A 12,369-nucleotide genomic window follows, 5' to 3' on the forward strand; every position below is an offset into this window, starting at 1 on the left:
TCCACAACGATCGTGCTTGTCAGAGGATGAGCCAGATTGTTGTATCTTAGGGACAAGATTGCCGCAAACCTACACGTATGAGGCGAATCACATTATATATCACACTTCTCGATCCAGACAAGCTCTTTTCAATCTTTTATTTTTTTAGTAGATTATTTCTTTATGATACTTTTATATAATAAAGATAAAGTAGTTTTTAGCTAAAATATTTTTCTAAGACTGTGGAAGTGAAGAATTCTTTCTTTGGGTATTTCTCAAAGCTAGGTGAAGAGAAGTATCCTTTCCATCTATGTTTCAGAATCACCTTCTTGCAAAATTTTATCTATGTGAAATCTGTCCAAACCGGGTCTTTAAAACTGGGTCTATCGAATTTGATGAAGTTTCTGGGTCCAAATTTCCTGAGATCTGATATCAGACCCATGTCCAGCCCATGGGATTTGATGTTGGATATGGGCCAAGTCTAAGGCAGGTCAGGTTTGGGTTGGATGCTGCTCTTACTTGGCCTATGTGCACCTTCTCGAACTGATTCGAATGCGAAATCTGATCACCGGAAACTATCATGGAGAAGGAGCGGGAAGCGACCTTCTCCGCTTTGCCCTCCTTCGTCTTCTCTCTCTTTCCTCCTCAATTCTAGGGCTCGGCTTATTGCCCTAGCTTCAGCTCCAAGGTACGCGATTCCGCCCGCTTCGTTTTTTTTTGAATCAGGAGTGAAATAGAGAAAATACGCTAGTTTGCATTTGTTTTTTTGATGAATTCTATAAATATATATAGTAATCTTGCTGGTAGCCTATTTATTTTAAAATCCAAAATATACCTTTTTTTTTTCAAAAAATAGAGAGCGACTAAGCACTACCATGAATGAAAGAAATGCCGTAGCTTTTATTAGGTGAGCTAGAGATAGCAGATCGTCTTCAGTCCAACATGCATCGACTCGGCTGGTACTTAGCCATATTTGCCATATGATCGGCAACCTGATTTGCCCCCACTAGGATATAGATACAAGAGAATTGTGTCTTGGAGTTTTAATTAAAATAATAATAATTATTTTATTTTTAAAAATTAAGTTGTTTTTAAATGCTTTAAATTTTTTTTTGTGAGATATTTTATTTAGAGGAGCGGTGACTCTTCGAAAGAGAATGTAAAAGATACGGTATTTTCGAAACAGACGTATCTTTGGAACCTTCGGAACCATCACGTCTTTTCCGTCTTCTGGATAAAGTCTATAAATGAACTTTTTTGAGATTAATTCAAAAATAATTCAAATTCTCTCTTTCTCACTAATATTTTGTCTCTCAAGAGTTTTTTCTACAGATATAGAGTTCTTCCACCCTTTAACTATTTACTTTTTATTTTTTTTATTTTCTGAGCATATGAAGAAGTCGATTGGGCCAAGCCTCCACAGCGATCGTGCTCGTTAGAGGAGGATCCAGCTGAGCTGGGTTGTCGTATCTTAGGGACGAGATCGCCGCAAACATATACGTATGGGGCAAATCACATTATAGATCATACTCCTTAATTCAGACAAGCTCTTTTTAATTTTCTAATTTTTTCTAGTAGATTATTTTTTTATGATACTTTTATAAAATAAAGATAAAATAATTTTTAAGTAAAATAATTTTCTAAGACCGAAGTGAATAATTCATTCTATGAATATTTCTTAAAGCTAGGTGAAAAGAAGTATCCTTTCCGTTAATGTTTCAGAACCCCTTCTTGCATAATTTTATCCATGTGAAATCTGTTCCAAACCGGGTCTTTAAAACTGGGTCTATCGAATTTGATGAAGTTTCTGGGTCCAATTTCCTGAGATCTAATATCAGACCCATGTCCAGCCCATGGGATTTGATGTTGGATATGGGCCAAGTCTAAGGCAGGTCAGGTTTGGGTTGGATGCTGCTCTTACTTGGCCCATGTGCACCTTCTCGAACTGATTCGAATGTGAAATCTTATCATCGTCCTCCGCGAAGCTCCTATATCCTCTCACCGGAAACTATCATGGAGAAGGAGCGAGAAGCGACCTTCTCCGCCTCGCCGTCCTTCGTCTTCTCTCTCTTTCCTCCTCCATTCTAGGGCTCGGCTTATTGCCCTAGCTTCAGTTCAAAGGTGCGCGATTCCGCCCGCTTCTCCTCTTCTAGGGTTTTCGCTGCTTTTTTCCGCACTATTATTTCCATAAATGATGAAATTTCGCAGCTGGGATAGTTTTTTTTTTTTTTTGATAATTTCGGACCTTTTGGTTTCTTAGCTTTTTGGATTTGGTTTGGTTTTGGTTTCTGTTTCTGTTCTATGGTAAACCGAATTCTTGAGACTTCTTTGTTTGATTCTTTGCTTATAGAAAGAATTTGAAAGATTAGGTAATGTTGAGTTATAAATTTGGTATAGCCTTAAGTTGTTTTCTAAATTCTTCTCTAAATTAAGCTTTATAGTTAAAAATATTGCAAGAATGTCATTAAAGATGACCCATTCACCTGGTAAACAGGAAACCAAGGATCAACGCTATTTTAATTTGGATAGCTAAAAACATATATTTTTATTATTTCGTACTGGCTGCATATATTTAGGTCTCAAGAAATAATGAATCGAATAAACTCCGTCACTTCCAGAAGCCCGACCAGAGTTCCAGGAGCACCGAAGCCCTGGAGACAACCCTAACCTTATCGAGTGGCAGCCTCAGGAAGCGAAGTCGTTGTAGCGGTGGAAGTCAAAAGATGGAGGACGTGGTGATATCCGAAGCTACTCCATCTACATCATCATCCTTCTCCGATGCCAGGATAGTTTGCCGAGTGTAAGCTCTCCTTTTCGCTTGATTCCAATCACATTTTCACTCTCATCAATAAGGGCTCTTGAGATCATTAATTGGATACATGTTCTGGAATTTCTCCCAATTTCGACAGTTTTTTTGATGTTTCTTTCTCCAAATAGGTTCCTTTTCCTCCCAACATCATAGCAAGAAAATAAAGAGACGTCTAGAGACTTTTTTTTTGGCATTCTTGAATATTTGTAGTTTATGAGCTATCATGAATTACCTGAGTTATTTAAAGTCTAAATGGTTTTCTTGGCATAGCCAAGATGGACATTTATGAAGAAATTGACTGATTTTGGATGCTTGGACATGCAAGTTGACTTTGAGGTTGTATCTCTTGTGTTGTTCATACAGATGCCAGAAGCAGTTTGCACAGTATACTTGCCCTCGATGCAACTCACGTTATTGCTCTCTTCCGTGCTACAAGGTGAGATGATGCGGATTGTTGATCATATCGTGATTTTGTTTATGTTTGCTGCATTGTTTGTTTTCTAGGGCGCTAAGTTTGTGTTTTCCCACTTTGATGTTATAGAGGCATTGCAAATTTTTGTACACATTAAGCATCTCGAGTATGTAATACTTATTTGTAATGCATGTTTCATATAAATTTCACATGCAAAGTTCTTATTGACACACACATGCATACGTACATACGTACATGCATATGTATGTGTGTACGTACATAAATAATACTTACATATCTGTGTATGTATAGATCTTGCGGATTGTTGTGCAAGGTAGCAGTGTTTGAGTGACCTCAAGCCTTTAGGAAACCTAGAATTCATGTACTTGACTTTCTAAGTGTATGCAACTAAGGAATAATGCTCTTAGATTTCCCTAGAGTTGGGGAAGATTTTTGAAGAGGGTAAAATACAATGTTTGACATTCATAAAGGCATTCAACTCTAGGCATATTTTGTGTTAACTATATGACATAATTCTAGACTATATATTTGTGTGACTTCTTCTGTTTCTGTACGGCAGAGGCATAGCCTTCAGTGCACAGAATCTTTCATGCGTGAAAATGTCATGGAGGAGCTGCAGCAAATACAGCCAGAAGATGAGACTAAGACGAAAATGCTAGATATTCTTAAACGGTTCCACTCAGAAGAAGAGATGAATTCTGATGATGAAGATGGTATATTCATTCGAATGTAATTTCCCCTCTTGTAGGTTTCTAGTTATTGTTTCTAGAGCATGAAGTATGTTTTGGTCCCATTATCCTACTTTTATTAATGTGGTCTTGTCATTCTAAGCATATTCCTATTTTTATGCCCACTAACACGATCTAGATCTTCCAAATATTTAATTTATTACTGTGTCTTCTACCATCTAATTCTTTTGGATTGAGCTAAAAGATTAGGTTGCGTTTGGCATTGCTTTCACTTTGTTTTAAAAAGAAATTAAAAATAAGAGTTATGTTTTCATTTTTTTCAGATTTCTGATAACAAAAATATGTTTAGTTGCCACTATTTTTTTAACAACATAAAAAAGAAATAGCATACGAAGGAAGGAGCAGTGGGAGAGCATGGAGGGTATGGGGCCTTGGAGGCGGTTCTCAACAAGGGAGAGGTAGCGGAGGGAGGAGCATGTGGCGGTGGAGTCCCTCTGCTAGCATTTATTACTTTCTTTATATTAATTTTGTATTTTAGTTAAATTTAAAAATGACACATGCAAGCATGTGCCACATTCTAGTTCTCCATAATGCTATATTGGTCTTCTTGTGACACTTCTATGGAGAACATGGAAAATGCTTCTTAAGTCTACAAATAGATGATATAGTTGTCTAAAGAAGTATATGGGAAAATGCTCTTCACTATAAAATGACAGCATAAATTTCTGGAGGAAATGAAGATGGTCTTTGGAGCACAGACTTAGAATTAATGACATGTCGAGGTTCTATGAGTCTGCTTACTGGTAATTTGAATGTGCTCAAATAATCACAAGTCTCTGAATAGTTTGGTCTTTTAATATCACTACGTTATTCTGTTCCTGTGACTAATCTCCCTTCATCATAAGTTTCAATGCAGGTTATGGTTCTGAGTTATTTCCTTATGTTAGATAAGAGGTATAATCATGTGCTTTTATCATGACCATACCAGAGAATGGTGTCATACTTTTTTGTGCTACTAAAGGCATGCTCTGAATATTGGTTTTGGTCTTTTATGGTCTTTTGGCAACCAGAGAGTCCAGGGAAGCAATATGTTAGAATGACAAGCCTGTGTTACCTAGACACATGGCATTGTACCAAATGTGCAGGTTTCCCAAATTTTCCAACACATCAAGCTCCAAAAATCTAACTCTTGGGGTATTCCACATTTATGATACTTCAAGCTTCAAAGGAAAGCCGACATTGTACAATATAACTTTTAAAACCAATTCAATATTTAAATTTAAAGAAAAGTTGAATAGTAGACCAAGTTGACTAGTCAGTGGTACTATTTATGACAAATTAAGTTTAATGCTTATATTATATTTAAAGGGAAGAAGGAAAAATGTGTAAGACTTTGCGGCAATTGTCTTGATACTTGAAACTAATGCTATTTACTATTTGAAACTGATAAGATCTAATGTGCCATGACTTACACTCCATTGTCTTTTTATAAGATTCTCCATGAAGTTGTGCCAAGTGCTGACGGTTCCAGCCATCTAAGGAAGTACTCTGTTTCTGCAATGCCAAGTTTATGGAAGTGTTGCCCACTAAAATTCTTGAAATCTGAGTTGTTTTCGTAATGCTGTGACCAAGGATTGCCAACTGGTACGGGTCTGCGCCGGTACCGGTTCAGACCTGTTTGAACTGGTACCGAACCAGCCACAGTGCACGCGCGGCATGCTCCACTATGGCATTTAATGCCGCAGCACACTGTGACATTGGCATTTAATGCCACAGTGGAGTGGCATTTAATAATGCCACTATAGCTACAATGGCATTAAAAGTCACAGCGCGCCGCGCACTGTGAAAACTGGACTTGGTGCAGATTTGCACGGAGTTTTGGCCGAACTGGACGGAATCGGTCCCGGACCGGTTCCGCCTTGTACTGGTCGGTTGCGGCTCCATAGGGGCCGGAACTATTTTCTGTGGCCGAACAGGATCGGTCGGTGCCGGTACCGGTTCGGTACGAGCTGAATCGGCCGAACCGGTTCAAGTATAAGGACATTGCAGTTGTCTTGATACTTAAAACTAATGCTATTTACTATTTGAAAGTGACAAGATCTAATGTGTCGTGACTTACACTCCAGTGTCCTTATATAAGATACTCCATGAAGTTGTGCCAAGTGCTGATGGTTCCAGCCAAAGGAAGTCCTCTGTTTCTGCGGTGCCAAGTTTATGGAAGTGTTGCCCACTAAAATTCTTGAAATCTGACTTGTTTTTGTAATTCTGTGACATACTTTTTGCAAGATTAAGGGATTGAAGAAAAAGGTCATTGAATTTCAATATGAAAATTCTATTGTTTCGTATTTAATGAATTTGAAAGACTATATATGTTTGTTTTAGAAAGTAGCAAAAAACTATACTAGGCAAATTTCTGAGTGCAATATATGAATATAATTTGAAAGTTAATAATAATAAAATCCTTTACAGATGTTCCATTAGGGGAATGTCTGCATGAACCGGTGAAGTTTGATTTTTTCTTTTTGCTATACTAAAAGCTTGAGTAAATGCTCAAATATGCAAAAATGCGTATTTAAAATAAGACAAATTCTACTATATTCTTGCATTCAAAGCATGAACAAGGGCTACATGTGATTGTTAGGAACAGTTGTCAGTTTATTTATGCATGGGTAATGCTAGAAACCTAGAACTATTGGAAGATTGCCATGCTCGGTAAAATATGTATGTTACTACTTCCTACCAAGGGTTCACAGATTACATGTCGCTGGCATGGGATGTGCTGCCCATGGTTTGTGTCGCTTTGAGTTGAAAAATAATAAAAAATAAAATAAATGACTTTTGGCTTGGTGCTGAGCCCACATCTACTTGTGCCAAACGAAAGGTTGCTAAGGGATGGCATGCTCGTAACCTGGTATTAACCCAGTGATTGTACTAGTTTGTCATAGGCCAGAACACCATGTGGTCACTACAATGAACTTGGCCTGTTCTTATGACTATTCTATGTCATTAGTTTCAGAATAGCATCTTGACTACTATTATCTAAATATGAGAGTTTAAGAGCTTGATGCTTCCTTCTGTCTAGCTGTGTTTTTGTGGGCACTCGTGGTGGTAATTAAGGGATTAATTATATCAATGGCATAAGAAGATTGATCATTGCTTTTGTGCCTTGGCCATATATTAGATATCATTTTTTTTTTATTTAGCAACTGATTCTATCCTTGGCTGGCCAGGAAGGAACCCTATAACTAGGTCTGGAGTTTTGTATGAGCAATTCACTTTGCGGTGTTCATAGATGTGTATGCTTCTACATAGCAGTTCACTCACTTAGTGGAGTTTATTAAGATTTTCATTCTTCAATTTCACTCTTTTTTTTACATTTATTGTGTATAATGGAGTTATATGCTAGGGTTTATGATGTACCTTGCAATGTGGTCCAATGTGGTCTCTTGTACATACGTTGCGAATGAAATTATTTGCTCCTCACTTTTCATTGTTTAACACACCATCAGCACATTACATTGAACAATATGGGCACACTGCACTATAAGTATTATCTTATTTTTTTGTGTGACTATTTCCTTGCATATGGAATTGTTACAAATGCAAGAAATAGAGTTGGTTAGAATGACAGTACTCTTGAAATTCTAGAAACTTTAGGATTGAGTTCTGACCATGTTTGGTCTGTTTTCAGAATCCATGCTATCTGAGGAGACTATTCAGAAAGTTGTGTCTGGTATGTTGCAATTTCCTTTCTCATGATTAATTTGTAGTTCATAATTGCAAAGTTTCCATCATTTTTCTTGTGACTGCCTATTCTTCAAAATGAAAAGTTGTGTATGTCAGAAGCAAAAGGTATGCCACTGATATGATTGGTGACCAATAACAGTTTGCTTATAACAAGATATAACAGCTGGGATATGCTAGAGCAATTCATAGTCAGATTTTTTGACTAGATTGGGCAGATGAGTTACTGTAATTTGAAGGGAGCACCATATTTGTTAGTTTGTGTCAGTTCTTATCTCAATCTTTCTGGAGCTCTACTGTGGATCTGCACCTTTTCCCTTGGGTTGGTTTCTGAAATACAGAATTCCTAGTGTAAACCAAAAATCTAGTTCATCCTTTATTTCACTATGCTTACAAACCTATGGGGTCTAAAACTTTACACGTAATTCATAATTTGTAGAAAGTGATGAACTCATAAATTCAATGAAGGAACAAATAGAGGTTAAGCTGGAGATGGAACAAAGAAGAAAGGAAGAAAAGAAAAGACATGGCATTCCAAAATCAATAAAAAAATTTAACAGAAAATATGAACAACTGGCTCAAATCTCAAGCACTGGTACTCCTTAAAGAGATACAATATATATGAATCACCATCTTTTTCTGTTAATCTCAGAACTCAAGCGAAAAGAAATTTATACTTTTATATGAAATTACAAGATGCCTATCATTAACTAGAGAATGTAATGTATAGCTAAAAAGTTTCTCCACAATACAAGATCTGGGGCTTAGTCTCTGTGTCCTATGCCAGGTGTTGGCTATCTTGATTCATGTCCACATGTTTACTGCATTGGTTGCTGAGAAGCTTTCAAGAAATCCTCTTGTTTAATTTCATTTTTTGATCCTTCAATATGGACAGTATATTTCATTGCTAATTCTTCAAATGATGGAAGAATGACACCATTAACATGGGATTAATTAACTATAAGTCTGCTGAGTGGTGACTATTTTCTATCAACATATTTCAAAAGGAAAACCAAATTTAACTCATTTTCTTATTTTAATTTTTCAGGCAATGAAATCAGACTAGAAGATCTTTCTGCTGATGAAATCAAGCACTTTCGAAAAGCCCTAGCATCTGGGGAGCTCAGCAGACTGATTGAGCCATGGACCCCATGGTGGACAAAGCCTTCTGCAAGATCCATTTCTCTTAGCCCAGAGGGAAGCCAGCTTGTCAAGCCACTTCATGAGCATGAAGGAACTATTGCACAACTCTCTACTACTCCAGAGCCTAATCTTAGAGAGGTTCCAGCTGGGCCAGAAAATCCTTTGCCACCGCTCAGGCAGCTGACGCACACGGACCCATCTCCTCTTCTAGCTGTTCACTTGGTTGATGTTCTATATAGCTATTGCTTTACCCTCCGCCTTTACAATGGGGATTGGCACTCCGACCCATTTGGTGCTGCCACTACAATCTTGAGCGTGTCAAAGGTCCTGGGTGATGATGCGCGGCCCGAGACTGTGGCGGAGGCACTCGGGGCTTGTTTGGAGCAGACATGCTCGGCGGTTTACAGGCATACTGGAGGCTTTAGGTTTCGCATTGGACTTCTTGATGATATCATCAGCCTGCTGCATCTAGGATGCAGTGCGCTCATCTGTTCTCTCTGTGATCTCCAGAGGCTTATTCAAGCAGGTGAAAGAATGCTTAAATCTGAGAAAATGCGGAAGGCAGAGAGAAGCAAGAGCAGCCGGAAGCTCCACTCTGCTGAGAGGAAGGTGTATTTTTTGATGTGTTGGGTTCATGATCAGCCAGGAGAGGCCTGGTCATCATTGGTAGGAATTGTGGAAGTGGAGAAAGCTTCTCTCTCAGAGTCAGGTTACAGAGGTAAACCTGTCAAAGGTGAAAGGAAGGCAATGCCTCATATCGAGGAGGTTTAGCGTGCCCTTGAAGTGTTGTAGTTCTCAAGAGATTGATGTTCCATTAGTGGACCCACTTTTGTTCTGTCTGGATGCTAACCTCAGCAACAGAATGATATATTACCGTAACTTTAAATATTAAGTCATACGACGGTAACAGGTGGATCCAAGGTCAAGAAAAGTTGCATACTTCCACCTAGTCTTTCTGTTGGGTATGGCGGTTCTGTTCAAAGATGATGAATGTATTTATCACTGATGCACTTGATTAACTATGATAGATGATAGATGGTTTTTCAATATGGGTAAACTACTTACAAAAATTCTGCTTACTTTTACAGCATAAATAGGACACAGGAATTGCTCTATAATTCGCAACAAATTATGTCAGTTCTTATGAGTAGCATGCAAAATTATCAATGGGTGCTTTTGGTACTGAGGGTTGGGAGCAGCTCGGCTGTTGCAGTGAGCAGTGCATGCAGAGTCGACGGCAATTTGGTGCCACAGCTGGAGTCCATGTGCCCTATTAGCTTAAATTTCTGCATAAGTAGGTTGTAGATGTTTGAGATTTGTTCAATTTATTTGCTGTAAGGTTGTAGATATGAGTTCTGATCTTTCCCTTAGTGAAGCCTTGATGGCAGAGTTGGATGGAGAAATTTCTGTGGAACAAGATCCAATGGTAGTTCAAGCAATTGTTGTCCCTAAGGGGAGACGGAGATTCCCATTGAACCAGTGATTGTTGGGTTTCAATTTGGAACTTGAGGGCCAGCGTCCAGCTTGTATATTAGATATTGTTTTTAAAGAGAAGTGCTCTTTAGTTGCATATCTGAAGCAATTATTATGCGGCCGTCTTGAGTTTCTCTGTCCTTTTATTTTGGAAATAGAGAAGAAGTTTGAAAAATAATTGTCTTGCCTAAGGTCAATGTAATTGCAAAAAAGGTCTATTCCTACAAAAGAAAGCCATAAGACTGCTGACAAATGGTGCCATTTTTTCTTGATCTGGCAAGAAAAGGGAAAGAATGGTGTCACTTCTGGAAAACTTCACTGCTCCACCTTTATTTTCTCTCTGATATGGTTAAGATATTGAAGGGTCTCCATTGAATAACTAGATGGGAGAGTAATTCTCCTACCTGCAAAAGCAGCTCAGGTTTCTTGTCATCCATGTTATCTGACAAACTAAACAGCACTAGATGTCTTGCAAGGCAACTTAATAGGATTTCCAGAGAATATGACAGTGGCTGATTTTTCCTTTCCTTTTTCTTTAAAAAAAAAGAAAACTTCAGATAGGATCTTACTGCATTCAGTCTCCAACTACTTGATGAATTTGTCATGCTATAGTATCATCTGCTTGTGGTGTGGTGCTAGATTGGTGTTAACATGGAGGTCTTTGGAAGTTCTTGTTAATCACACCAACCCTCTAGCGGATGGCACCAATCCCCTCTTGCCATGCTGGACAGGTAACTAAGCAGGTAAAAAATTGGTGCATGATCACACTACTCTTATTGTAACTATTTTTCGCTTAGTCTGGAGAATGAGTTGTCTATGGCCTTTCCAACGGAATCGTTGCTTGAAAGTGTCGCCTTTTCTACCTCTCCTCGATTTCTTGCTCCCTGACGTCTAACGTCCCATAAATGTTCATGAGAACCTTCTGGAAAAGAATAAATAGATGAGAGAAGTCCGGCTATCCTACCTTGACTAAACATCCGCTGCATGAGTGGGGTATGAACCATTGATGAGAAGAGCTTTGGTTTTGTTTTAGATTAGTTTGGTTATGACATGGAAAATTGCATGCAAGGTGTATCCATATTATATAACATTCTTTTTCAGAATCTAGAAAGAAAATTATTTATTGGACATTAAAACTTCGATCATTAAAATCAATTTCTGGTCGGGTAGCTTCACGATAATTCTGTAAAGTTTCTACATAATTTTCTTCTGATTGAGTGAACATATGTTACAATTGTTCATTCTCTTCGATAAATCTTTGTTGCAGAACCTTATGTGAGATTTTCATCTCATACAGCTCTTTTCTTTTGTGCATAGTATTAAAAAATAATTTATAAAATAAAATTTTGATTATTTTTATGATGAATTAAGAGGAGATGGTATTTTTATAGTGCACATATCTATTAGGCTAGGAAGGATTATTCTCTCGTCAATAGAAAGAGCCAATCATCTGACTCTACTACCATAGTAGTATTGCTACTCAAGAATGCCTAAAGACTTAGTGTTCATGGTGGAAATCTAGAAAACCTTTTTGAAGCTGCAAAACATTAATTTTGATGATACCCTCCTATTCAAATAAAAATTATTTTTTCACTAGAGTTAAGCTAGGCAAAGCCGCTTCTACGGATGACAAACATGCTGGAGTACTAAGCTCAAGGCACTCGCCTTCAGGAGTTCAATTTGAATAGAATTGTGCCTTTTATAGGAAAAGAAAGATTTACCTTTCTTAGTAGAAAAGCACCATTGGATCACCAACCGTATAGACTAAAATTTTATCATTTATCCGCTTGCCTAGATCAAAATTTTTTTTTATACAGAGTTTGAAGTGCTTCTTTTTTTCCTTCTATTTTTGGAGTTTGCAGTGCTATTTTTTTTTTGTTGGAAGCGATATTCTTCAAAATCATATCCAAAGCTCTGCACAACATTACGAAATTAAGTATTGCAAAGAGATGACTTTTGAATACGATTCAACTCAGTGGGAGCCCCGGATAAATAAGAATTAGGGGACGGCAATCCAGCCTAATTAAGCACCCTATCAGCCTATCTAAATTCTAGAACTTGGAATTCATATATATTGAACAGGACAAATTATATATATC

The 12,369-nt window shown here is 37.7% G+C and overlaps 1 protein-coding gene across 3 annotated transcripts; it reads left to right on the forward strand.

The window, feature by feature from the left end:
* The first annotated feature begins 1,841 nt into the window (after window positions 1-1,841).
* Window positions 1,842-10,367, forward strand: LOC103719459 (HIT-type Zinc finger family protein). Of its 3 annotated transcripts, XR_605971.5 has the most exons (7): window positions 1,927-2,100; window positions 2,598-2,779; window positions 3,152-3,224; window positions 3,781-3,934; window positions 7,602-7,643; window positions 8,703-9,759; window positions 9,886-10,367. XR_605971.5 is itself a non-coding variant. In XM_008808710.5 (6 exons), exons 2-6 carry the CDS (start codon window positions 2,703-2,705, stop codon window positions 9,566-9,568), a joined length of 1,212 nt encoding a protein of 403 aa, XP_008806932.3. In that variant the 5' UTR covers window positions 1,842-2,100; window positions 2,598-2,702; the 3' UTR covers window positions 9,569-9,846. The 3 variants fall into 3 exon arrangements, 2 of the variants coding, with proteins under 2 accessions (XP_008806932.3, XP_026665180.3); XM_008808710.5 differs by lacking the exon at window positions 9,886-10,367 and having other exon boundaries at window positions 1,842-2,100; window positions 8,703-9,846; XM_026809379.3 differs by lacking the exon at window positions 9,886-10,367 and having other exon boundaries at window positions 2,556-2,779; window positions 8,703-9,846.
* Window positions 10,368-12,369: the final 2,002 nt, after the last annotated feature.

This window comes from Phoenix dactylifera, chromosome 3 (assembly GCF_051530095.1).
Source record: "Phoenix dactylifera cultivar Ajwa chromosome 3, Ajwa_hap1_PhDact_Kaust_v1.1, whole genome shotgun sequence".
In the NCBI taxonomy this organism is placed as follows: domain Eukaryota; kingdom Viridiplantae; phylum Streptophyta; class Magnoliopsida; order Arecales; family Arecaceae; genus Phoenix; species Phoenix dactylifera.

What these genes read in the sequence shown, in the direction of transcription:
- LOC103719459 (XM_008808710.5), top strand. Translation starts at nt 2,703, where the DNA reads ATGGAGGACGTGGTGATATCCGAAGCTACTCCATCTACATCATCATCC. An exon ending in GCTCTCTTCCGTGCTACAAG is followed by an intron (nt 3,225 to 3,780) that starts GTGAGATGATGC and finishes TCTGTACGGCAG; the next exon opens with AGGCATAGCCTTCAGTGCAC. An exon ending in TATTCAGAAAGTTGTGTCTG is followed by an intron (nt 7,644 to 8,702) that starts GTATGTTGCAAT and finishes TTAATTTTTCAG; the next exon opens with GCAATGAAATCAGACTAGAA.